Source organism: Cervus canadensis, chromosome 13 (genome assembly GCF_019320065.1).
Source record: "Cervus canadensis isolate Bull #8, Minnesota chromosome 13, ASM1932006v1, whole genome shotgun sequence".
NCBI lineage: Eukaryota > Metazoa > Chordata > Mammalia > Artiodactyla > Cervidae > Cervus > Cervus canadensis.
Window position 1 is genome coordinate 27,312,849 of NC_057398.1, and position 26,272 is coordinate 27,339,120.

A 26,272-nucleotide genomic window follows, 5' to 3' on the forward strand; every position below is an offset into this window, starting at 1 on the left:
CAGCATGTGTTGCACAGCACCTTGCGAAGGGGTCATCACAGGTTGAATTTGGGAGGAGGTAAGGGGGAAAAGGGTCAGGGATAAGGAGGGCATGGTAACCCACTCTAGTATTCTTGCCTGGAGAATCCCATGGACAGAGGAGTCTGGTGGGCTATAGTCCATGGGGTCGCAAAGAGTGGGACATGACTGAAGTGACTTAGCACAAGGAAAAAAGGGCAAAACACCACTTTCTTACCATCTCATTCAAATCCCAGCTGGCCCTTAGAGTGTCCTCCCTCCCCCTTTGTGGTCTGACTGTGTGTTGGCAGGAAGTAAAGGATGACTAACCCCAGAGCACACCACAGGTGATGTGCTGATTGGCAGGTGGTGCAGAGCTGGACATGCCCTGGTGTGTCAGATGCCTGGCTTTCTCAGGATGGTGGGTGACGGCCCAGCAGTAGGCAGAGAGGAGTCCCCTTGATCACATGGTCTTCTTCCTGTTCCCCGACTCTCTCTCCAGGCCAAGCAGTCCTTAGCCACACTGACCAAGGATGTCCCCAAGCGGCATTCACTCGCCATGCCCGGCGAGACGGTGCTTAATGGCAACCAGGAGTGGGTGGTGCAGGCAGACCTCCCGCTGACCGCAGCCATCCGACAGAGCCAGCAGACTCTCTACCATTCACATCCCCCCCACCCCGCGGACCGGCAAGGTGAGTCCAGCCCAGCCTGGCCCAGCCACAGCTGTGGAGGCATCTCAAGAGGCGAGCATCCTCTTTTACACACTGCAGCTGCTTTTTTTTTTGGTGGGGAGCAGCAGAGGCCATGGCTCAGGGTAACTGAAAAATCCGAGTGATGGACCTCAAGTGTAGCTGGATACCAAGGTTCAGATAATATCTGGGTCTGACTCGCTCCATCCCTCAGCTCTGCCTGCCTCCATTTGGCCTCATCTTTAGACTACTTCTTGCTACAAAGCAGGAAACAGTCTCCAGTAGTTTCTGGCTTGTAGGGCCCCAGCAGCTCTAAAGTCTTAAGAGAAATCTTTCTCTCTGTGTATAGTAAATCCCAAAGACGGACTCTGATTGGCCAGCCAGGGTCACATGCCTATATTCAAACCAATCACTGTGTCTAGAGAGTGGTTACATTGATTGGCCAGCCAGGTCATATGCCCACCCCTGGACCAATCACAATGTCAGACATTGGACACACTGATCCTCCCCGTCTGGATCACATGGGCATCCTTTGGCAAGGGAGACAGTGAGAGTTCCTTGATTGACAGCTCCAGATAATCACTGGATGTGTGGAAAGGTCAGAAATAAATGTTAGGGGTGTTTGCTCCAGGCACTGGTGGGGAGAGGGGCTCAGCCTCTGGTCAACATCCAGATCCACCGGCTACAGTACAAGCCCCAAACCTCTCTGCACATCTGCAGCACACTTGGGTCCATTTTTTTGTCCCTCCTGTGAGTGGCATTTATGTGACAGGTGCAGGTCAGAGACAGGTAGCTCGCTCCTGGAGCCTGTGGGTCCTGCTGTAACTTAGCTAGGAACCCAAGCTTCTGACTTCAAAGGCACCCACCCCACCCCACCCCCACTCCTCCTTAGGGCCCCTGGCAGCAAGGATCGCCTCTCAGTAATGTAGCCCTCACTGCTGAGGCGCTACGTGCACACCATAGGCCCTCAGTCTTGTCCAGCAGTAAGTGCTTCCTCCATCCAGGGCCAGCGCCAACAGCCAGGAAAGTGATCTGCGGGGGGGACTCTGGTGGGCTTACAGGCATTCAGCTGCTATTAACTGAGCACCTACTACTTGCCAGGTACCACGAGTTCCGGGGTTGGACATGTATAAGACACCCAGAATGCCCACCCTCATCAAGCTGGCATTGTAGCTGTGAAGACAGAAAACACATGTAACTAAATTGACAAAGTATGATTACAGATCTTAGTTCAGGGAAAGAAATCAACAGAAAGCAGGTGTTTTGATGGGGAAAAAAAGACGGTGGGGAGAGCTGATAATTGGGGGGAAGAGGTTTCTCTCAGGTCAGGCTGAGACTTGAAGGATGAGAATGTGCCCTATGGGCAGCAGGACCAGGGAAGGCTGAGGCAGGAGGGAAAGAGTGCATGTCGGGCACCATCCGAAAGCCGGTGTGACATGAGCTGGGGCTGGGTGGAGGTGGGCAGGGCTGAATCCCTTCGCTTGCAGGAGGACTGCATTTCTACCCCCAGGTAAAATGAGACCGGTTGCCTGGCTCTCACTGCAGTGAGGAGTGGAGGCCATCTGGGAGACTGCCATGGTCTTCTAGGCAAGAGACAGTGGTGACCTGGGCTAGGGTAGTGGTGGTGGGGCTAGAGAGAAGTGGCCAGATTTAAAGCTGTGTTTGGAGGTGCTGCAGCTGATTGGCTGTGGGGTGAGGGAGTGAGAGAGAGAGGGGAGCCAATGGTGGCTTCAAGGCTTCTTGCTTGAGAAGCTGGTATTGACCAGCTGTTAGGATTGCACCAGGTCTAGGTAACATCCAGGCAGCAGGAGCATTGTGAAAAACCATCACCAAGGTGCCTGAAAACTTTGCCTCTTCTCTTCATCCTGGTTAGGAGGGGGCCTGTTGGATCCAGGGACTGGAGATTCTTGCCAGCAGCAGTTCTCTGGTGATGTGTGGGGCTGTGGAATAGAGGGGCGGAGAGCGGGGCAAGTCTGTTCTATATGGCTCAGTGTTCCCATCTGTATAATGGATTGTACAACCTGCAAGGCAGTGAAGGCATGAACATCCTCTCCCTCCCCCACTCACCAACTGTCCCTGCTTTCCAGCAGTCAGGGTAAGCCCCTGCCACTCCCGGCAGCCCTCTGTCATCTCCGACGCATCTGCCGCCGAAGGCGACCGGTCGTCCACGCCAAGCGACATCAACTCCCCCCGACACCGGACACACTCCCTCTGCAACGTAAGGCCAGCAGCCGCAGGGCCCGGGCCATGGGCCCCGCCTGGAAACCTCAGGGGTGGGGGTGGAGGGGTGAAGACCTACCCGCTGTTTCCTCTCGTCCACCCAGGGAGCATTCTGGCGGAGGCATTTCCTGTTCTGTTCTTTCCTTTTGCAAGAAGAGATGGATGTGGGGAGAGAAAGAAATGAGGCCTGTTGGCTCCTTGTGTCCGGGAGGGCGAGGAAAACCCAGAGAAGGCGGGCCTGGGTCGGCCACGGGGGCTGAGCAGCCTGGGCTTACCTGTGGTGGGCTGTCTGGGACCATGGGCGTCTCCTCCCAGACTACCTTCCGAGCTCGGGATCTCACCACCACCATCACTCCCATTTCCCCGTAGAACCAGCTCTTGGTCCTTCATCCTGGAATCAGCCAGACTTTTTTTTTTTTTTTAATCTCCAGGAGTTTTTGCTTCTGGAGAGACATCCAGTGAATTTGTTCTAAGTTTGTTTGCTTTGCTTACTTAATCACATGCTTTTTGATTGTATACTGGGTCCCAGCTACCAAGAGGTGCAGGTCAGTAGCCACCTAACTCTTGATGACTGGTGGGGAGACAGGCTTCCCAGGAATGGGGGCAGTAAACAAAGGCAGGTGGGTCAAGCGTCTGAGGACAGGAAGCCTCCACATCAAGGCTCGAACATGAAACACTGGGGTCAGGGTATGGGGACCACTTTTCATATTTGTTCCATCACGTGGTTAATAATCCATGGGGCTCCCCTGCCATGTCCTAAAGACACAGCAGAGTCAGGTCTTCAAATGCACAGACAAGCTTTCTCAAAAACTCGGTTTATGTTGTTCTATTAACCACTGAGATGGATAATAAAAAAGAAATGAGGTGGATATAGTGGGAGAGGAAGACAGAATAACTGTTACTTGCCAGTGGGGTGATTATCTACCTGGAAAACCTCAAGAGAATAACCTGAAAAACCATTACACTAATAATGAGAAGTATATATCAGTACTGGTAGAATATCAATTGATAAAAATCAGTAACTTTTCTGTATTAGTAATCATAATGGAAGCAATTTTTTTTTTCAAATCTACAATAAAAATGAAAAGCACTTAATTGCTAAGACTAAACTTGAAATGAGTTGCCTCAGCCTGGTGGTGTGGGTGACAGGACTGCTGGCCGGGGCCTCCTGAAGCCAAATGAGGTTGGGAAGGGGGCCTGAATCCCACTCAGGACTGGGATTCTGTTTTCACTGGGGCTTAAAGGAAGCCATCTGTTCTTCTCTTGTTCCCAGGAGAGAATTCTGGTGATAGAGGCTGTCCTGACAGAACCAAGGCAAGGAAGGTTTGGCCGGTAGAGGGTCCTCTGACATTATTGTCTTTCTGAGGAGTCGCTGCTGAGTTATACCTACAGCCAGCACTGCCATTCATTCTTACTGTGGGCCAGAGACCCCGTAGTATCTGAGCACACCTCAAATAAGAAGACCTTCCCAAGGGCCATATTTTGTCTTCCCAGTGGGGCTCTGACAGTCAAAATGCCACTGGGAAATCCACCCTGCAGAAAGTGTTCTTTAAAGGCCTCATGAATTGCATTTGGCTCAAATCTAGCCTTTTGCGCAACTTGGCCTTGGCACATAACCTGCTGCTACAGAGAGCAGGTCTGGCATGTTTATTCCCAAGCTCACTTTACACAGGGCCCTGCTGCTAGGCAGTGGGTGCTTTCATAAGCCAGTCTATATGTAGATATGTCATTGGGCTCCAGCCTCATTCTCTCACCCATAAATTTGGCAAAGATGGCTCTATACAGAACCAACCTACCTTAGCTGCCTGGCAGATAGATAGTCTGTTTGCAAACCTTGAGATGGGACTAAAGACTAAACTACTGTTTGTTCCATCCCTGCCTTCCCTCAACCACCTCCATCCCCCATCTCAATAGATGTGCATACAGGTAAGCCAGAAGAACCTGAAAAGAGCTCCAGGTATAGCTCAGTTCTCAGGCATTTGACCTGATACCTGCAAGAACAGCCTGGCCTGGCATAAGCAACCCCCATCCTTTCATGCTGTGGTCACTTATTTAGAGCAGAGGTGGGGACTCAGCACAGAGAGGCTGGAGAAGATGGACATTGACTCAGGTGACACATGCTCTGTTTCTTGCCTTTTACCAGCAATTCTGGAAATGACCACCAGGAGTCACCCAGTAACGACTTTTGTGATCCCAGTGATCTATGCCCCAACCCCAGGCAGGGCAGATTGATTCTGGGATACGGTGAGGGCTTTTGCACACTCAGAAGGAGCACTAGACCAAGAAAAAACAGATGGTCTTGAATTTGAGTTGTAGCTCTGGTTTTAATTAGCTTTATAATGTTGGACTGTTTGGAACCTCTCTGTGTATCTGTAAATCAGGCTAATGAGCCCTGTCTGCCCCTCCACACAATAAGACATTTATTGTGTTATTTGTGGGGGAAATATTACTAAGAGGCTACATAGTCTCACAAGTATTCCTGTCCCAAAATTCTTTATTTTTGTGCTTTTCTATAAAGTTATACCTCTTTATGAAACGCATCAAGTGTAACCAACTTTCAGTTTTAACTCAGTGGGTCAATTAGGAGAGGAACTTAGAAGCCTTTGAGTGACAGATTTGTTGGTCAGAGGGTAATAGGGGTCAAGAAGCCAGAACGGGCAGATCACCTCAGGGCCTCTGGCCAGGATCCCTGGTCCAGGCAGCATCTCCATGAACCCGAGGTGCCATGATTGAGCCATTGGGACGTGTCTACTTTAGGGGTGGAGGGTGGATTCCCCAGAGGCAGGGCAGTCCCGCAGGGATGACTTCCTTCCACGGAAAAGCCCATGATCCACGGGCCACCTCTGTTGTCATATGTTGTGTGTCTCCGCTGTTTCATCTTCCTCCTCTCCTTTGGCTACAGGGCGACAGTCCCGGCCCAGTTCAGAAGAACCTGCACAACCCCATTGTACAGGTAGGTGTGCCTTCCCTGGCCACTCAGGCCCTCCCTGGACCCTTCCTTGACCTTGACTTCACTTGTTCCCCTGGGCCTTCAGCATTCCCACATCCATACTTGGGCACCCAGGGCAGAGAGGAGTTAAGCCACAACCTCAGTCACATGTGGGTTGGTGCATGAGCTGGGCTCAGCAGCTGGATTTGCCCTGTTACCTCCTCTTCTGGATCTGTGGACCTACTAAGAGCATCCCACGTCCTCCATGCAACCCTGTTGAGTGTCTTCTCCTGGCAGCCACAGGCTGGTGACAGGGGCCTTGGGCTCTTTGGACCTGTTACTACGGGAAACTTTTTAAAATTCATTTTTAACATTTCAGTACACTATCTTAAGAGCGAGAAAGGGGCTGTAGGGAGGAAAACATGGATTTGAGGATCAGAGGGGTTCTCCGAGGTCAGCTCTCTCATCTTAGGGTTCCCACACGCTGGTCTTCTGGACTGCTTGTCTGCACCAGGGTCTGCCAGTGAAGATTTTTCTGTTGCAGATTCCTAGGCCCTTCACCCTGGAGATTCTAATCTGCCAGGTTGGGGTGTGGGGAAGGTGGCTGGAATTAAGGTAATTCTGATGTGATTTGAGGAACCATTACTCTAACCTCCACCTTTTTTACCAATACCACCACCCTGCATCTTTGTATAAAATACTTGACAGTTTGCAAAGCTGCAAATCCATAGTTATCCTGAGAGAAAGAGCTCCTCCTTCTCATCATTGTTTTTGTCATTATTAACAATCCCTGCATCACAAGATGAGAAACTGGGCTCAGAGAAGGTGGGGGCTCTCCAGGTTTCCCCGGGTAGTGACATAATCAAGATCAGAACCTAACCCTGGCCTCCCAGCTCTACCGAGGCCAGTACTGCTTCCTGTCAGTACTGTACTTGTCAGTACGGGTATAGTACTTGTCAGACCTGGGAACCTTAAGGTCCAGGGTCCTTGCTCTTGGCTGACATGAAGCTCTGGTTTTCTCCTCCCTGGTTGCCGGTGTTCTCCTAACGCCCCCTTTTCCAAAGGGCTCATCTCATGGGCCCTGTGGCCAGCTGTGGCAGCATGCATGGGCATGCTTCTGCAAGCCCTCTACAAGCACAGGAAGGCTGTGGACAGCACCCTGAATTTAAATACAGCAGCTGTTATGAATGCTTATTATGTGCCAGGCGCTGTTCTAAGCGTTTTTTTATCTTCACTTTAGTGACATCCTCATGACAGTTTTGGATGGGTCCTAGTGTTGTCCCCAAGAGGTTCTATAACAGGCCCAAGTCCGCTCAGTGAGTGAGGGGCAGACCCTAGCATCTCTACCCATGGACGCCCCCCAACCCTGCCTGCCCCCCACCCCCACCCCTACCTGTCTTCCGCCCCAGCTCAGCTTTTCTTTGTTCTCCCCACCGCATCCATCACCTGGCCCGACTCCACAGTCACTAGAGGATCTTGAAGACCAAAAACGGAAAAAGAAGAAAGAGAAGATGGGATTCGGCTCCATCTCGCGTGTCTTCGCCAGAGGGAAGCAGCGGAAGTCCCTCGACCCCGGCCTCTTTGATGGTACCGCCCCTGATTATTACATAGAGGAGGACGCGGACTGGTGATACCCGCCTCCCTTCGCCTGCTGCCCAGCGGGCGTGTCTGTGCGTGTGGACGTGCGTGCGAGCGGGGGGGGGGGGCGGTGTGCGGCTGGGCGTGCATGGCGGTGTGTGTGTGCGCGATCTCGCGCGTACGTGGGCGTGGGTGTGGCCGAGCCTGCTCACGTGGGCCCCTCCCCTGCGTCGTCACCTCTGTAATTGATGTACATACTACAACCGTGTGTGAACATGTCAACTCTCTGTTGTCCTTGGAGCGATACAGTTGTGTTGTTAATCTGGGTTTGTTTTTGTTTTTTTCAATGTTTTTTTTTTTTCTTTTTGTTCGGTTCGTTGGGGGATTTTTTTGGTCCCTTTCCCTCCCCGCCTCCTTTTTATGAAACTTGAAAACTTGAAGGACTGCTGTGTATTTGTAAATAACAAAACTATTGTGCCCTCTGTGCTTGTAAATGTCCCTCGTCCAAACTGCTACTTCTGGAGCCCGTCTCCCTGAGGATGTGGTCTGTTTTTGATGTTCCCCCCCACCACCACCCTACTCTGCCTACCCCCTCCAGTGTGAACGCGTGGGACCAGACCCTGTTCTCGGGCACACCCAAGTCACTTTAACCCCAAAAGGCCATCGTCATCAGGGTAAGGTCCACTCTCTGCAGAGACTTGCAAGCCCGGCCAAGGGGCCCTGTCCCGTCTGGGCTTGTCAGAGGCCAAACGGGCTCTTTTTAATGCCCTGCCAGTTTTTAAATTGCGTTGCCGTTTCTTTCTTTACGGGGAAAAGAAAATTGTTCCATTTAATTTATTTGCACAAATGCAGAAGACTTATTCTAGCTAAATTATTACATAAATATTGGAATGTATATTTTTCCACGGGGGCGGGCGGGAGGCGGGTTCTCTGTTGACTTGTCTGTTCTATGATCATGCTGCTGCCAAACTGTGCAAGGTAGAGTTTAGGGTGGCCAGAACCCAGGGACCATTGGATTTCCAAGCTTGCTTTTTTCTGTTCTTTCTTCTTTTCTCTCCCCCATTGTCCCACCCCTGCATGGAAAGTGTGCTCTGCCTTTCTCACACCTAGAGCTCTCTCCAGGCCTTTCTATACATATTTATTTATCTGAAACACAGAGCACTGACCTCAGTGAACAGAGCGCCTGATGTTGTGGTCACCTTCTCTTGGGCCTGTCTTTGGAGAGAGGCTGAATACAGGGCAAGACAGCCGACCGCATGACCACAGGGTAGGACCCCAGGGACACTCGGCACAAGTGGGTTCCCCAGAGGTCCTGGAGCGGCCCCCACCCCTCCCTGCAGCTGTGTCTCTCTCATCCTTGGTTAATTCTGCACATTGGCCAAGCAGGTGTCATGGGGGAGGCACCCATCTCAAGGGGGAGGGCTGTTGGAGACACAGCATCCAGCACCTCTGCCCTCCCTATTCTGGTTGGTTCCTCCACCCACACCTCACAGAGTCTCTTGGGATTCCTCAGGCCCTGTCCTCCAACTTGTCACAGCAGCTTGAGCCCACTCACCCCAGGAGAGAAGGGCTGGCAGAAATGCCTGCCTATTTGGGGAGCAGTGTTGGTCCCAGTGAGGCTTCACCAGCAAAGGAACTATGAGCATTGTAAGGCCGGGTGATGGAGAACATGTGAGCTTCTAAGCCAGGCTCTCCCATGGCCTAAAACTAGCCTTTCCTGTTCTTCTGACCTTCGAATTCCCACTCTGAACCACCTTAACTACTAACAGCTCAATTCACCCACCCTCTAAACAACAGTAGTTGCGCTTTCTGCTAACCGTAATGTTTGCAGCTCTTACCAAGAAACAAAGAGATTTTTAAATGCTGAAGCATCTCTTATCAGAAGGGATAGGATATTTTTTCCAAAGTCTCTAAAACAGAAAAGCCCCAGTCGGCTGCTCCCTTTCCTTCTGACCTGATGGGGGTTGGAAAAGGTACCTAAAGTAGGCAGGGTACCTACTAAGGATCTTTCTGGGCTCTGTTGGCTGAGCCATTTCACCAAGCCTGGCGGTGAGGGAGAGCAGCTGGAGCGAGAGAGATTTTAGGAAATGCTTTTCTCCCCCCATGAATTTTTTTTTTTCCCTTTTGGTTGATTTTTATTGTTTTTCCCTTTACTTACAAGAAAATAAGGTTGCAACCCCTCCTGGTAATAATGATTTAGTAGTTCCTTTTCATTTCAGTTTTTGTAAATTAGGAGATAATTCTAAGAGTTACTAAGGATGATTTATTTAAGAGAACTACGTCAAATAGCGAATGAGTTATGGGTAACATTAGATGAAAATAACCTTTCCCGTGGGAAAGGTTTCTTGAAGGCATGGATGCAAATATAAAATATAAAAAAAAATCTAAATAAAGCTTATTTTAAAATATGATCGAATTCTATGTTATTTGATTGCTTCTATCTTACTCCGGGTGGGAGGCAAAGCCCGGCATGACCCGCCCCTTGGACTTTCAGGGCTGGGTCCTGTGGGGGTGATGGGAGGGGCCGAGGAAAGCTGGCTGGATTCTGGGCCCATGGAGGGGCTGAGGCTGGGGTGGCCTCCCAGAAACATCTCATCTTTGCCACCCTGACTGTAATTTGGAGGAGCCATCAGCATCCAGGGCTGCCCGTGGTCCTAAGGCACCACCTCCAAGCCTGGCGCCCTGACCCTGCATTCTCCAGCCCAGTGGCCCCAGTCAGCTTTCATCTGCTTCCTTCTCCCCCCAGCACTCCTTCAAAAGACCCACAACGGGCCCCTGTGAGTTTGGGGCACATTACTTCCTGCAGACCTCAGTGGGCCTCTGCATTGTCCCGACTTCCTGCCTTCCCTGGGGACTGAGAGGAGCTTGAGAGAGAAATTAAAGGAGCCACAGGGCTTCCCTAATGAAGCCAGAGTGGGCTGGGCTTTTCTGAGCCCCATGAGACCGCCCCCAGATGCAAAACCCAGTCCTCCCGCAATGAAAACTCCGTAGTATAGCCTGAGAACTCAGAGGCCACCTGGATACCCCAATCCACAATCACAGCTGTGCCTTCAGCCTCTGCTTCCCAACTTAAAAACAAATCCTCTCCAGCAGTAAGACTGAAAGACTAGCCTTTTTAACCCCCCTTGCATTTCTACTAGAAGAAAGCTCAAAGTGCCATAAATGTATAGACCATGCCGAGAAGTTACAGACTGCAGGACTGCCAGGAACTGAGGGGCGTGTGCCCCAGTAGCTGTCAACCTGGCCACACATTAGAATCACCTGCAGAGCTTTCAGAACAAAAAATGACCAATGCCAGGTGCTATATTGCTGAATCAGTGTGGTAAAACCTCCTCTGGTACAGCCAGGGTTGAGAACCACTGGGAGCGTGGTTATCTGAGGCGCGTGAATGGCCCGAACACACGTGCCACAGCTCCTCTCTCCCTGGTCTCAAAACAGACATCACTGAACAATTAGAGCCCTTCCCACCCAGCCCCATATGGCCTCTCATGTCTTCACTTTACAAAGCCTCCGACAGCCACTGCCAATCAATCAGCATTGGCATTCAAAGAGAAAGCCAATTTGCCTTCCCAAAACTAACCCAACCCCCTACACTGAACAGATGAGGGAAAGCTTTGGCCCAGAAAGGAGTGATCTGGTCAAGATCCTTGCCGTCGGTATTGCAATACCATGGCCTTCTCAAGGGCCAGGCCACACCTGATTCAAATCCACATAGCTCTACTCAAAAGCCACACTCCCCTCCTTGGTTAATCTCCAGACCTTGCCCCAAAGGGTCCAAATTCAAGTGTCACTATATTAGAAATTGGAGTAGGGCTGCCCTGTCTTCAGGATCCACGGACAGCTGCACAGGTTGTGCACTGCATTACCACTGTGTGGATGGTACGCAGTATGCAGCCTGCATGGCTGTCCACAGTGGCCCCTGCGTGCTCTCCCACCCATGCTGGCAGGCCTAATAGTAGTGATAACAATAATAACATCTAACATTTGTTGGGCACTTACCATGGGCCAAGCTCCATGCTCCGCGCTTGACATGTATTAACTCAGTTAACCCTCCAAAGGCCCCATTGGCAATGGGAAAACAGGCAAAGTACATCATCCAGGATCAAGGAGCCAGGAAACAGAACTGGGCTTCCAACCTAGCAAGGCTGTAGTGCCCTGAAAGACTCCTTCGAGTGGGCAGTGAGGGGCTGGGACCAAGCTCTGTGGGTGCCTCCAGTCTCTCTGCTGGGCCTGGTTTGAACTTGACTCCACCCCTACTTTCACCCACCAGTAGCCTCTGGCACAGCCTAGCACTTTCCTGGCTTTTGTGACAGAGTCTATTTCTGTTAGTCTTTTTCTACCAGGCTCAGAAAACACACTGTGGTTCAGCACGAGCTCTCCATCTCAGGCAGGGGATGGCCTCCGTCTGCCCTGCTATGGAACCCCTCTCGGTACCAGAGCTGCCGCTTCCTGGTGGGGACGAGGCGGTGGGGCAGAGGGGAGGCCCCCTCCTGGCTACAGGAAGGCCCGGGGGTCCCAGGAGCCTCTCCCAACAACTATGCGCAAGGTTATTGGGCAGCTGCTATGTGTATCACTCAACCTGGGCTCCTGGGGAATCCAGGTGTAGTGGGGCTGCAGGAGATGGCATCATCGGGCCTGTGACTATATGAGTTTAAAAGTATCAACAGGCCTTCTCACCAAAAACCTGCGTTTCCTCCCAAACACCCTACCCCCTCTCTCATCTGCTCTGAACAAACGACTCAAGCTTTTTCAACTCAAACCCCATCAGGTGGGGCAGAACCTGCCATGCCCCCTGACTTCCCACCTGTGCCCAAGGAAAAGGAACCTGGTGCTGATGAAGAATCAAGTGGGAATATATGTGATTAACTTTATAAGAGGATGCTGATATGCTCAGTCGTGGCCAACTTTTTGCAACCCCATGGACTGTAGCCCACCAGGCTCCTCTGTCCATGGAATTTTCCAGGCAAGAATACTGGAGTGGGTTTCCATTTCCTTCTCCTATTATAAGAGAATAGGTTCATAATTTTATAATATAAAAGAATGCCCTATAAGCTTAAAAATAACTTAGGGGTTTGATCTTGACCCAATGTTAGAAGTTGTTGAAATAGCGAAGTCATAGCACATCACCAGGGAAGTGTCACTGTATACAGAGATTGAGGGGACATATCCTGATGCCAGCTGGTGCATGGAGAACCCATACCTGAGCCACAACTATGTGGTGCCTTAAAGCCCAGTTACCAAAAAATGCGCAGATATGAACCCCTGCACTCTACCTCCCCAACAAACTGAATCCACAAGAAAATTATCCCAAGAGGATTAATCTCTAAGAAGCAAGAATAGCAGCAACTGAAAACCTTGACCTTTCCTTCTTGAAAATGGCAGGACTCCTAGTCCCTAGCATGTCCCAAGGGGGAGCCTTTGACATTGTCAGAGCATTAGCCATGCTTCTGAATCAGAGTCCCTGGAAAACGCTGGCTGACTGCTTGTTTGCATTTCTGAGTTTCAGGCTTTGGAAATCTTTGACTGTTTTCTTAATGGGTTACCAGGCACTAGCAGTTAATTGCACCTAAACAAGAGAATCTAAGATTGCATGTCTTGCTCCATCTGGAGGACCCTTGCAGGCCACCGGTGGGGCTGGGCCAGGCCAGGCCAGGCCAGGCCTGGGTAATCAATTGCTCTAGCTCTGGACCAGCATCTGATTTCAAGCTAGTCGATTAACCTGTGAGCCTCGGTGTTCTCACCTGTGAAGTTGGTGTGTTCTCACCTGTGAAGTTGGTGTAACAACCCTTTCCTCCTTGTGGGCTCAGAAATGCCAGCTGATTGTGTTCTGGAGCCTGGAAAGCACTGGCCTCATGGCCTGTGTTCCCCAGGATTTGAATAGATTTAAGTTCAACCAGAGATAGGAAGGGCTTCCTTGGTAGATCAGATGGTAAAGAATCTGCCTGCAATGCAGGAGACTTGAGTTCAATCCCTAGGTCAGGAAGATCCCCTGGAGAAGGAAATGGCAACCTTTCTCCAGTATTCTTGCCTGGAGAATCCCATGGACAGAGGAGCCTGGAGGGCTACAGTTCACTGGGTCACAAAGAGTCGGACATAAGCGACTGAGCACACATGCACGCAAGTGCACCCCCAGACTTCCCTGCCTACCCTCCTCCCCATCAGAGAGAGATGGTACAGGGCCCTCCCTGCTCAACCCTGGCAGAACTGGGAAGTGGGGGCCACTCTTGGGCCCCCCAACTTCTGAAAGCCTGCAAGTTGAGGACTGGACATCCTCCCAGGCCAGACACATTCCCCTGGATGAACCACAGTGAGACTGCATTGAACAATGCCACTCCCAGCTCACAGCACTTTACAGTTTACAAAGCCCTCTCACAGGCAGGCTAGGGTCAAGGTTAAGATGTAGATTCTGGACAAACTCTCTGGGTGCAAACCTCAGTCCTGACACTTGCTACCTAGTAACCACAGGCAAATTCCTTAACCAGGCTGTGCCTCAGTTTCCTCACCTCTACATAAGAACAGTAAGATAGTGTCAAAGCAGCTGCAAATGAGTTACTATGTATAAAAGGCTTAGCCCAGGTAGCGATAAATGTTAGCCATAACCATGATGATAACAATGGTGACAAGGATGACCTCATTTTGGCCTCTCACCAGCCCTGTGAGACAGGCAGAACAGGCAGAACACGCCAAGGCTTGGCCCAGGTTAGTTCAGTAACTCACCCCAGCCACTAGGACCAGCCCAGGCGGAGGGCTCGAGGGAGCAGGAGTCTTAGAGCCGAGAGGGCTCTTGATGGCCTCTCGCCCACTCCCCTCACATCACAGCCAGGCACAGCATCAGTGGCTGAGCCAATTCTGGAACCTGAGCCTACTGACTCCCAGGCCAGGGCCCCGAGCTGGTGCAGACCACAAGATTCAGCTGGAGAAAAAAAAATATCCCTGGGTCAATAAGTTTTAGAAACAATGAAATGGCAACCCACTCCAGTATTCTTGCCTGGAAAATTCCCTGGACAGAAGAGCCTGGAAGGCTCCATGGAGTCACAAAGAGACACGACTGAGCGAAGCAGCACAAAGTATATTCAACATGAACACTAGCTTTTCAAGGCTCTAGCAAGTGAAGAAAAATAGTTCACTGCTTTCTACCTTGTGTTTCCTAAACTTAACTGAGCACAGAACTGTGTCTTTGACCCTGGTTCCCTGGGGCGCTCTGTGGGGCTGTCGGGATGATTCCACAGTCCCCTTTAGCCTGTGCTTGGAGATACTGAGCAGTGGTTCTTTGGTGACCTCTAAACAGGCTTCCCAGCTGGCACAGTGGTAAAGAATCCGCCTGCCAGTGCAGGAGACACAGGTTAGATCCCTGGGTCGGGAAGATCCCCTGGAGGAGGAAATGGCAACCCACTCCAGTATTCTTGCCTGGAAAATCCCAGGGACAGAGGAGCCTGGTGGGTGACGGTGAGGGGGTTGCAAAAGAGTCAGACACGAGTTAGTGACTAAACAACAACAACAAGCAGACTCACTTCTGACAGGGTTTAGCCACAGAAGCCCCCGTGGCTCATGTGGGATCTCCATGAGCCTGAAGAGGTGAAGTGAGGGACCGCTCTGGTGGTCTAGTAGTTAAGACCTTGCATTTCCAATGCAGGAGGCGTAGGCTCAATCCCTGGTCGGGGACCTAAGATCCCATATGCCATAGGGCACAGCCCAAAAAAAAAGTGAGGTGAGGTGAGCTGGGCGCAGGGCCAGGTGGAGCCAGAACCTTTCTCTGAGCATCACCTTTGCTTGGAAAGAAGCTGAGTCAGTGAGCAGCATCTGCAGAGGCAGACAGGCCCCTGCAGAGTGGCTGAGAAATTCCAGTCTCAGGTGTTCATTTTGCTGCTGTCCCAAGTGTAGACAGAGGAGCCAAGTCTAATGCAACAGGGCCCCGGGGCAGGAAGAGAAGTGCACACACCACCCTGCCAGACATCTGGCCCACCTGCCTGTCCCCGACCAGTTCTGAGCTGCCTAATTGCTTTCCCTGGGACAGGCCAGTGGGGCCAGAGTCACATCCAAACTGACCCCACGCCTGCCCAGGAGCACCAGCTTCCTTCCTTGTTAGTCAGCAGATGTTTCTGGGGGTGGCATGGAACCCGTGATCAGGAGGACCCGGGCCAGGGAGGGGAGAAGGCTCTCTGTCAGCTGTCACCATGGGGACCAGCGCTCTGGTGACAGAAGAGGAAGCTCTCTGCAAGGCGGGGGAATCTGAGGGCTGTCTGCAAACCGAGGGTCAGAGAGCACATCTCGGGATGGTGAATCATTTACAGGGCCCCTCCATCTCCTCACGCTTGTTTAAGAAACACAAATTCACTTTAGTGATAGCCTGAACCAGCAGAATTGATCAAAACCAAGCCATTGGGGGTGGGGGGGTACTTCCCTGGCCGCTCAGACAGTAAAGAATCTGCCTGCAATGCGAGAGACCTGGGTTCAATCTCTGATTTGGGAAGATACCCTGGAAGAGGGCATGGCCGCCCACTCCAGTATTCTTGCCTGGAGAATCCCCATGGACAGAGGAGCCTGGCCGGCTACAGTCCATGGAGTCGCAAAGAGTTGGATACGACTGAGCAACTAATCACACACACACAAGCCATCGGAGAGAGGAGTCGAGGAAAGACCAAGTTTTGGAGCCAGATCTTTGGGTTTGAGTCCAGAGCCGGCACTCAGCTATGTGACCCTAAGCCAGTCCCTCAGTCCCTCTGAACCTCAGTTTCTCCCTCTGTAAAATGGAAATCAGACTGCCTACCTCACAGGGCTGTTGCAAAGATGGAATCAGAAGTGGGTAAAAGCATCTGGCATATGGCAGAGCTCGACTTTCCTCATCTGTAACATGGGCCTCTGGGAACCTGTGTCCACCTTTCGGGGGAGGACACAGTCCATTCACAGCCAGTCGTCATGAAACACCACGCAGCCGGTCCTGAGGGGGAGGTGAGTGGAGTGACTGCCGCTGTCTGCTCTGAGGGTCTCCGTTGCAGTGTCTGAGTGACAATGATAAGGACCCACCTCTGTGAGCACCCTCATGGCCAGCCCTGTGCTGGGCTAACACCAGCCCCCTCCCACTGAATCTAAAGGAAGCAGTCACGCCGGGCTCCAGTGCTTCCAAAGCTCCTGGTTTTTCAAGAGAAGCCAAAAATGTCATGTGATACACCCCAATTCTTTAATATCAGCATCTACTTTGCTTAAGTTTAGTGTCCTTGGTATGTGCTCAATTGTATCCAGCTCTTTGTAACCCCATGGACTGCAGCCCAGAGGCTCCTCTGTCCACAGGATTTTATAGGCGAGAATACTGGAGTGGGTTGCCATTTCCTCCTCCAGGGAATCTTCTCAACCCAGGGAGCAGACCGAGTCTCCCACATCTCCTGCATTGGCAGAGGGGTTCTTTACCACTAGCACCACCTGGGTATCCTTTGAAAGTGAAAAGTGAAAGCCACTCAGTGGTGTCTGACTCTTTGTGACCCCATGGACTATAGAGTCCATGGAATTCTCCAGGCCAGAATACTGGAGTGGGTAGCCTTTCCCTTCTCCAGGGGATCTTCACAAACCAGGGATCGAACCCAGGTCTCCTGCATTACAGGTGGATTCTTTACCAGCTGAGCCACAAGGGAAGCCCAAGAATACTGGAATGGGTAGCCTATCCCTTCTCCAGCAGATCTTCCTGACCCAGGAATTGAACCAGGGTCTTCTATTGAGCTTTGAGGGTATCTTTTGGGGGGAAAAAATTCCATGACCCCAATATGTCTCCAGACCACTGGCTCCATCACCTCCCATCTGGACTCGCTGTGAGCTGGTCCAGTGTTGACGGTCCTCGTCTTCCCCCCAGCCAGAGAGTCCCTGGGCCTGCCTGGTCATAGATCCCCATTTCATTGGCCCATATCCTCCTTCACCAGAGGGCCTTCCTGCCCATCTCTCCCTGGGCAGCCAGGCAGCGGGGGGACCACTCATTTCTGACCCCAAGAAATGTCCCCAGGGCTTAGGGTGTTTGGGGAGTAGCAGGTCCCTCAGAAGCCTGGAATCAGCACAGGAATCCTGAGGCCCCAGAGGCCAATTATGGCTGGCAGGACTCGGGGTCAGACCACCTGCAGCCTGAGTGCCCAGCTGGACCACTAGACCATTTCTCATGGGCTTGGCCGGGCTCATGGGACTCGGAGATGGAGAGGGTGTAGGGGAGGGAGTGCTTCACCTTCGGGTGAAGGTGCAGATGAGCCTCACAAAAGGATGACTCCTTGCTCTCCCAGAAATCCTAGCAGGAGGCACAGTCATCAAAGTGGACACAGCTGTAACCCAGAGGCCCAGGGACATGGAGAGGGGGTCAGGCGGAGGACTGAGGTCAGACTGGCTTCTGGGGCTGGGGGTGGAGCGGGGTGAATAGGTAGTGATGGAAGCTGGGAGAGGAAAGTACTATATGACTTGCTGACTATCACTGAGGGCCTGCCGTGGAGGCACTTCACATACACTCGGTATGTCATTCAACAAACACTGGGTGACCACTGTCTATGTGCCAGGCCTAGGGCTAAGGGCTGAGGATGCAGATATAAACACTGAGATAACACAAATCATTCTAACATAGCCCTCACCAAAATCATATGAAGTGTGTGTTACTGTCTCAACCTTACAGATGAGGAAACTGAGGCCCCAAGGGCAACATAAACAGCCCAAGAAGATGTAGTCAGCAATGGAACAAGGCTAAGAATTGGGGTCCTGCAGACTATTGCCCTACACCATTTTCCAAGAAGATATGAGTGAACCTGATAAAACCATGAGCCTTTAGAACAATTGTAGTCCTAGAGGGAGGCAGAGAAGGGGTGTCACAATTAAAGGAGTTCATCTAAAAGCAGGGAGAGGCTCACTTCCCCAAATAGGCGGAAACTTCCTAGGATATTCTGCCTTGTGCCAAGGCTCCAGTAAACATACTGATAGGCTTGAAAGGGGTGTCAGTCTGCAGTGAGCATGGTGGCCACCAGCCCTGGATACAGATACCCCCAGGAATCGTGTTTCAGGATACATGAGGAATGGCCATGACCAGCATCAGTTTTCTCCTTGCCATTTCCTGTAGCATCTTAAGTTGCAAGAAGGCCCCCAAAATGAGCCTTACCAAAGCACTCTTTATTTTAAAAGAAATTAAATAGATACTACATAGCTCAGTTGATAAAGAATCTACCCGCAGTGCAGGAGACCCAGGTTCGAATCCTGGGTTGGCAAGATCCCCTGGAGAAGGAAATGGCAACCCACTCCAGTATTCTTGCCTGGAAAATTCCATGGACAGAGGATTCTGGCAGGCTATAGTCCTCAGGGTCACAAGAGTCGGACACAACTTAGCAACTAAACCACCACTCTTAAATGTCTTTGCTGTTCCTATCGGCCTTGGGGCAAGAAATATGGTTGCTCACCACTGGTGCAAGAAATTTCCAGGAGACGATTGCAAGGCATTTTGAGGAGGTGGGGGGTTGGAAAGGTGCATTATTCAATGAGGATGATCCCAAAGGAGGCATCACCTCCAAATGCCACACCCAAGCTGGAGGTTCATGGATCTGACTCAGGGGTGGTCCCCCGTCCCAGCAAGCAAATGGGTGGGCCAACGCAATAATAACTATCCATGGGGCTCATGGAAGCAGGCTGAGCAGAGAGGTCCTGAGGCGTGAAGGGGAGATGGGAGGGTCAGTGAAGGGAAGAGGCAGATCCATTAGAGGTCCTCAGACCCCACAGTTATCCATCACCCTCCAAGTATCCACTGCCCCCAGCTTTGCCTCCAAGAACCACACAGATGCAAACCTGCACTGTCCCTATATGGACATGTGGATAGGAACCCTCCTCCTGCCCATGGCCTCTGCTTAAAGAGCCCCTTCACCTTCCACAGAATTCACCTTTAAGGCCCACCCACCCATAGAGAAGTTGGCCAGGAAAGCAGGTTGGAAAAGAGGATTAACTGTGGGAATACACGCAGAGGCCAGCAGCCAGCTGGTGAAAGCAAAAAAGAGGAGAGAAGCCCTCTTGTCTTCTGAGATGGCCCACACCCTACGGAGTACGCAGAATAAACCTGCTTTCACTCCACTTCGGCTTGCTAGTGAATTCTTTCCTGCATGAAGCCAAGGACCCTCACTTGGTGGCCCGTCCCAGGGACTCGCCCGAGACCTGGGATATGACTATCCTCTTGTGTCCCCTTTTCTGCAACAGTGGTATCATGGTCATTTCCTGGAGCTGAACACAGAAGACACAGGTGTTTCAAGAAACTCAGAGTGGCCTGCCCTGTTGTAGTGATCAATTCTTTGAAGTTCCAGCAAGTCCAACTTCCACTTTTAGGGTTTCAGGAAAAGGGCACTTCTGGTTCTCAGGAAGATGGGAGGGGGAAAAAAAAAAACAGATGGAGTGGGAGACACCAGTTGCAGGTTAGACTCTAAGAAGGACTTCTCGCCCAAATGTGAGCACTCTTCAGCATGACAACAGGCTAGCAAGGAAGAAAAAGGAACATTCTGGTACATGTTTTTTTAAAAAGCATATAGCAGTTGTCATTGGATCGTAGTACATTTGCCTTCCCCTGACCTCTTCTGAGCACCTTCCTCCAAAGTCTGTACAATTGGAAAATACTTGCATAGCACATACCTGGAAAATGAGTGCAGAGCAGGGTAGAGCCTTGTCAACTCAACAGGTGCCCTGCTTTCTGGGAAAGTTCTTGGGATGTGGAGAGAAAGGGCTGGCAGGAAGCGTGGCTGGAGGAGGATGTCCTCCAAGGTTGGGGACAGGGGATACAGTGAGCATAGCTCATATCCTTGCTGGGCAGCAGCATCACAAATGAGGGGGAAGGGAAGTATTTGATTTTTTTTTAAGCAGAAAGTGGTTGTCATGGGTGAGAGCAGAGCTCTGGAATTTCTCGGGGTACCTCATGGGTTACTGTATTTGAAGGGACACTTGGGGGGGAAGGGCTATCAGCTCTTAGCTCTGGGCCTCCAAAGGCCCGCTTGGCTCTGGGGTCGGGGTGGCCCACCCAGGGTCCTGCCATCATTCTAGCAGCTGCACAGTTAGTGACTCGATGCCATTTAGACCGCACTGTGTGGTCCTGACGGCCCAGGCTCAGGTGGCCTGACCATTGCACCTACTATTTCATAGGAGCTGTGACCGAGGGCTTGGGGAAAGCATCTCCATCCAATGCAGTGGCCGTTATCAGGCCATAAAACGTCACTATTTCACATTATAATACAGTGTTTAAAAAATGAGAATTCAGCGTTTGGCTTGAAAAGTGCTGACAGGGGCTCCCCCGTACTGCCCAAGGGCAGGGAGTTTTAACTGGAGTCGGCTGTCTGAGCAGGGCTGAACAAGGACGGGAGGGGCCCAGGGTGGAAGGATGGGGCGCTGGCAGCAGCCACGCCACGTGCTCACTGGCCTCTGGTGGGTGGAGGCCAGGGACGGTACTGAACACAGGACAGCCCCCATGACAAAGAATGGTCTAGTCTCAAACGTCGTTCAATACTGCCAGGGTTATCTAGACCAATGGTGCTGATGAACGTATTTGCAGGGCAGGAACAGAAACACGGATATAGAGAACAGACTCGTGGACACAGCAGGGGAGGGAGCGGCTGGGACGAGCTGACAGAGGCGCATTGCCTCATACACACTGCTGCAGCTGCTACTGTTAAGTCGCTCAGTCGTGTCTGACTCTTTGTGACCCCATGCCCTGTAGCCCACCAGGCTCCTCTGTCCATGGGATTTCCCAGACAAGAATACTGGTGTGGGTTGCCATTTCCTTCTCCAGGGGATCTTCCTGACTTAGAGACCATATCCTCGTCTCCAACGTGGCAGGGCGGAGTTTTTGTTTTGTTTTTACCACTGAGCCACCTGGGAAGCCCCATATATACACTATCTTGTGTAAAATAGAAAGCTAGTGGGAAACTGCTGTATACTCCAGGGATCTCAGCTTGGTGCCCTGTGATGACCTCGAGTGGTGGGATCTCGGGGTGGGAGGGAGGCTCAAGAGGGAGGGAATATATGTATACTCACAGCTGATTCTTGTTGATATATGGCAGAAACCAGTCCAACACTATAAAGTGATTATCCCTCAATTAAAAATAAAGAAAAAAATGTTGTTAAAATACTGCCAAGGTTGAGAGTTCCTGAGACCATGTGTACATTTAAAGAACTACACGCATCTTAAGGTGGCCTCGAGGGGGTGGGGCTGGCAGAAGGTCAGTCAAAGAGGGAGACCTGCTCTCTCCCTCCTCACCTCCCACCCCTCCTGCCTTCTTTTAACCAAAGTGTACAGAGCTCCTTCCGTTTCAGGCAGCTGGAGCTCACAGAGCTTCATAAACGGATTTCCAACCCCCCATCCAGTGGCATCATGTGGGCAACTGAAATTGGCCACAGTGGGCATATCGCAGAGATGGGCAAACATGTGCTATAAACCAGAGCTTTTTAAAAATATGAGAGCTGGTTGTTATGCATTTACCAGCAAAACACTGGCTTGGGCCCTTACTAGGTACCAGGGATACACAGGGAGCAGACCAGGCTCAGCTCCTGTCCTCGTGGAGTTGATATCTAGTAGGAAGTCAGACACTCTTCAAACAATTACATAACTGTTAATGAACTTCAGCTCTGAGAAGTACCGGTTCAGTGTCTGAGATAATGAGAGCTTGTGTGAGCACAAGTGTGGGCTGGGGGCCATAGAGGGGTGTGTGTTTCAGGGGGTGACTGGCCTAGGCTAGGTGACCTGGAAGAGGTGACATTTAAATAGGGCCCTGATGGCTTTGTAGGAATTTGGGCAGATTAGACAACAGCAGATCACCTTTTGGGCAGAGAAGGCAGCAGGCACAGCCAATCAGAGATGAGGGCTAGGAGAGGCAGGAGGACTGAGGAAGTATTCCTAAGAAGCCCAGGGAGGGATGAGAGACCGAGGAGAAGCTGATCAAGCTGGCAAAGGTGGGCCACACAGAGCACTGTCATGTAAGGAACTTGGGTTTTATCCAGGCAGCTGGTGAAGGGTGTTGAGCAGAAGAGATCCCTGGGTAGATTCAAATTAAAAACAAAACTATATTGTCCCTCCCTTTCCTGTAACTTTGGGGTTTACCACCGCTAATGGCATTAAGCATCACCATGAACCAGGCACGGGTAATAAAGAGATGGATAGGTTTGCCCACTGACTTAGGGATTTCCTTTGGGCAGGGCAGGTGGACAGACCCATGCACATGGCGCCAGCAGAACATGAAGAGTTCTGGGTGGACAGTGCCCACAGCAGGAGGGATGTCTACTTGGAGCAGTGAGGGGGGAAGTGGACTCTGAAGGACCTCCCCCTACAAAACCACTAAATCTGAAACAAAACATACTTTGTAATACATCACCGGCCCCATCAACAGTAAGGAAAATTCCCAAGGCACTTTCATCTGAAAACAAAAGGCCGTGATCTAATACCAGGACCAGAGCAGTGAGTGATAACCAAATGCAAAAACTGGGGCTTGTCCTAAGGATAGATGCTGACATCCGGACCAGTGACAGGGGAGTAAGCCTTGTTGTTGTTGTTCAGTCACTAAGTCGTGTCCAATGCTTTGTGACCCCATGGACTGCAGCACGCCAAGCTCCTCTGTCCTCCGCTAACTCCTGGAATTTGCTCAAATTTATGTTCATTGAGTCAGTGATGCTATCTAACCATCTCATCCTCTGTGGCCCCCTTCTTCCTTGGGATGTGGCAAAATGAAGCATCAGAACGTGCAACTCTTATTCTCCTAGGGCCTCTGACAGGGAGTGAAGTGGTCCCTGCTCCCAGGTGTCATCCCCACTCCCATTCTCAACCCCACCCCAGCAGAAGCAATGTCCATCCTCTCTGGAGGAAAACATTGCTATTTAGAAGCTAGAGAGTCCCTTAAGATCAAATATGAGTTCATGCATGGGAGTCAGCAGAAAGGTTAATAAATAGCAATCTGGACCCTCCAAGCCCTTTCAGACACAGTAATTATCAATACCAAATACATGGTAATATGCATGTGATATTTAAGATTAAACATTTAAGGATATTTAAGGAAATCTAAAAAAGCATAGACCTGAACAAACAACATGAGACTATCTGGGAAGACCAGGCAAAGTTGAAAGAGAACCAAATAGAAATTTTAGAAATTAATATATATAGTTGGTAACATTAAAAAAAAAAAAGGATGGACTAAACAGCAGACTAAATGGCTGAAGAGAGACTATTTTTTTTTTTTTTTTTTTTTTTTTTATATTTTTTTTACTTTATTTATTTTTTTTTTTTCTTTTCTTTTTTTTTTTTTTTAATTTTGAAGAGAGACTATTAAAAATGGAAAATAAGTCTAAGGAAATTACCCAAATGCAATACAGAGAGAGGTTGATGAAACCCATAAAGGAGAAATCTGGTCCACTACAATAGCCACCAGCCACATATAGCCAGGTAAACTTATATTTGAATCAATTAAATTTATAAGTCAGTTTCCCAGTTGCACTAGCCACATTTTAAGTTCTCATAGCCACATGTGGTTAACAGCTGTCATATTGGACAGTGTATATTGCAGGCAGATCTCAAAGATGTCAGGGATTGGGTTCCAGACCAACACAGTAAAGTGAATACCACAATAAAGCAAGTCACATGAATTTTTTGGTTTCCCAGTGCATATAAAAGTTATGCTTATATTGTACTGTTTTCTATTAACTGTGCAATAGCATTCTGTCTAAAAAACAGTGTACATACCTTAATTTATAAATACTTTATTGCTAAAAAAATGCTAACCATCATCTGAGCCTTCAGCAAGTGGTAATCTTTTTGCAATAGCAACATCAAAGATCACTGAGCACAGATCACCATAACAAATGTAATAATGAAGATGTTCAAAATATTGAAGGAATTGCTAAAATTTGACAAAGAGATATGAAGTGAGAAAATGGTGGAAAAATGGTGCCAATAGACTTTCTTGACACAGGGTTGCCACAATCCTTCAATTTGTAAAAAATGCAATATTTGTAAAGTGTAATAAAATAAAGTGCAATAAGGCAAGATATGCCTATATGCAACATTTCCATCACCAGAGAAAGTTCTGTTGGACAGACTAGGTTGTAAGACAGGGAAGAAAGTCTGATCCCAGAAGGAGAGCAAACAGAATGGAGAAGAGAAAGAAATCATGATTGAGGGATTTCCTTAGCAGTCCAGTGGGTAAGACTTCGCCTTCCAATACCAGTAGTGTAGGTTCAATCCCTTGTCAGGGAACTAAGATCCCACATGCCTTGCAGCCAAAAAAAAAAAAAAAAAAAACAAAGCAATATTATAACAAATTCAATAAAGACTTTAAAAATGGTCTTTAAAAAAGAACTGTAATAGTCTGTAAAAAGACTCTAAAAATGGTATTTTTTACAATCGTAAAAAAATAATGGCGGAGAATATTCAAAAACGAACCCACAGATGCAGGAAGCACAATTTATATAAATCAGGATGGATGAAAAGAAATCCACATCTAGCCACATCATAATGAAACTGAACAAAAGAGACAAAGAGAAAATCTGAAGAGTAGCTAACAAAAGGACAATCAAACTGGAGCTGACTTCTCTTTAGCAAATAGGAGACAGACAGTCGAGCGATGTCTTCCAAGTGCAAATGAAAAAACTGTCAGCCTAAAACTGTGTACCCAGCAGAACTCTTTAGTAACAAGGGCGACATATAGACATTTTTCATATAAACAAAAGTCGCAAGAGCTTACCAACAAAAACTCTTTACGGAGGAACTTTTAAAACATGCTCTTCATAAATATGAATATACCTCTTCCTAGAAGTGAGGTCTGAGACATAAGAAGGAATGATGAACAAAGAAACTGGTAAGCATATAGGTAAATTATTTTAAGCAAATATTACCAATACAAAGTAATCATGATAACAGCGTCTAAACTGTGTGTGTGTGTGCTCAGTCATGTCCGATTCTTTGAGAGCCCATGGACTGTAGCCTGCCAGGCACCTTTGTGCATGGGATTTTCCAGGCAAGAATTCTGGAGTAGGGTGCCACTCCCTTCTCCAGGGGATCTTCCTGACCCAGGGATTGAACCCAAGCCTCTTGGTCTCCTGCATTGACAGACAGATTCTTTACCACTAGCGCCACCTGGGAAACCCATAATGTCTAAATTAGAGTTGTTGTTGTTTGTTTGTTTTTAAGGATGTAATTAAAATATTGGACATGGTAGTATAAGTCAGGAAGAATGATCAGAATTAATATATTTTTGATAACTCTTACTATTTAGGAGAGGGCATTAAGATATTGATCAATCCTAGGCTTTATTAAGTTAAATATACACAGTATTTTAGAAGGTTCTACACCCTCCATATACATCAGAATCTCCTGGAGGCCTGTTAAAACATGGATCACTGGCTCCCACCATCAGAATTTCTGTTCCAGGAGATCTGGGGTGGGTTTCTAGAATTTTCATTTCTAACAAATTCCCAGGTATTGCTGCCACTACTGGCCCAGGCACCACACTTCAAGAACTACTGAACCCAAAACAGTAGTTTTGGAAATAGGGTGCTTAACTTCCAAACCAACAGAGGGGTGTAAAATGAAATGAGAAAACAAACAAAAATTTTCCATCCAGACCAGCTTTGCCCGGTACAAATATAATGTTAACCACATATGTGGTTTTAGATTTTTCTGGTAGATATGTTAAAAAAGTAAAAAGAAACTGGTGAAATGAGTCTTAGTAATGTATTTTATTTAACTCAATATATCCCAAATATTATCATTTCAATATGTGATCAATTTTAAAAATTATTAATGGGACATTTTATTTTTTTTTTCTGGTACAAAGTCTTCAAAATTCAGGGTGTATTTTACACTCTCAGCACTTCTCAATGTGGCCTGACCACCCTGCGG

At 49.4% G+C, this 26,272-nt stretch overlaps 1 protein-coding gene across 6 annotated transcripts in view; it reads left to right on the forward strand.

The window, feature by feature from the left end:
- The window catches only part of KAZN (kazrin, periplakin interacting protein), a 1,309,958-nt gene that overhangs the window by 1,249,537 nt on the left and 34,149 nt on the right, over window positions 1-26,272 (forward strand). For 2 of the 6 annotated variants that reach the window (XM_043485112.1, XM_043485115.1), the window contains 4 exons: window positions 500-689; window positions 2,774-2,904; window positions 5,809-5,859; window positions 7,299-7,422. In XM_043485112.1, coding sequence (XP_043341047.1) covers window positions 500-689; window positions 2,774-2,904; window positions 5,809-5,859; window positions 7,299-7,422 — 496 coding nt within the window. Of the gene's footprint in view, window positions 1-499; window positions 690-2,773; window positions 2,905-5,808; window positions 5,860-7,298; window positions 9,825-26,272 lie in introns of those variants that run through there. The other 4 variants (XR_006272546.1, XM_043485113.1, XM_043485116.1 and 1 more) reach the window with 4 other exon arrangements.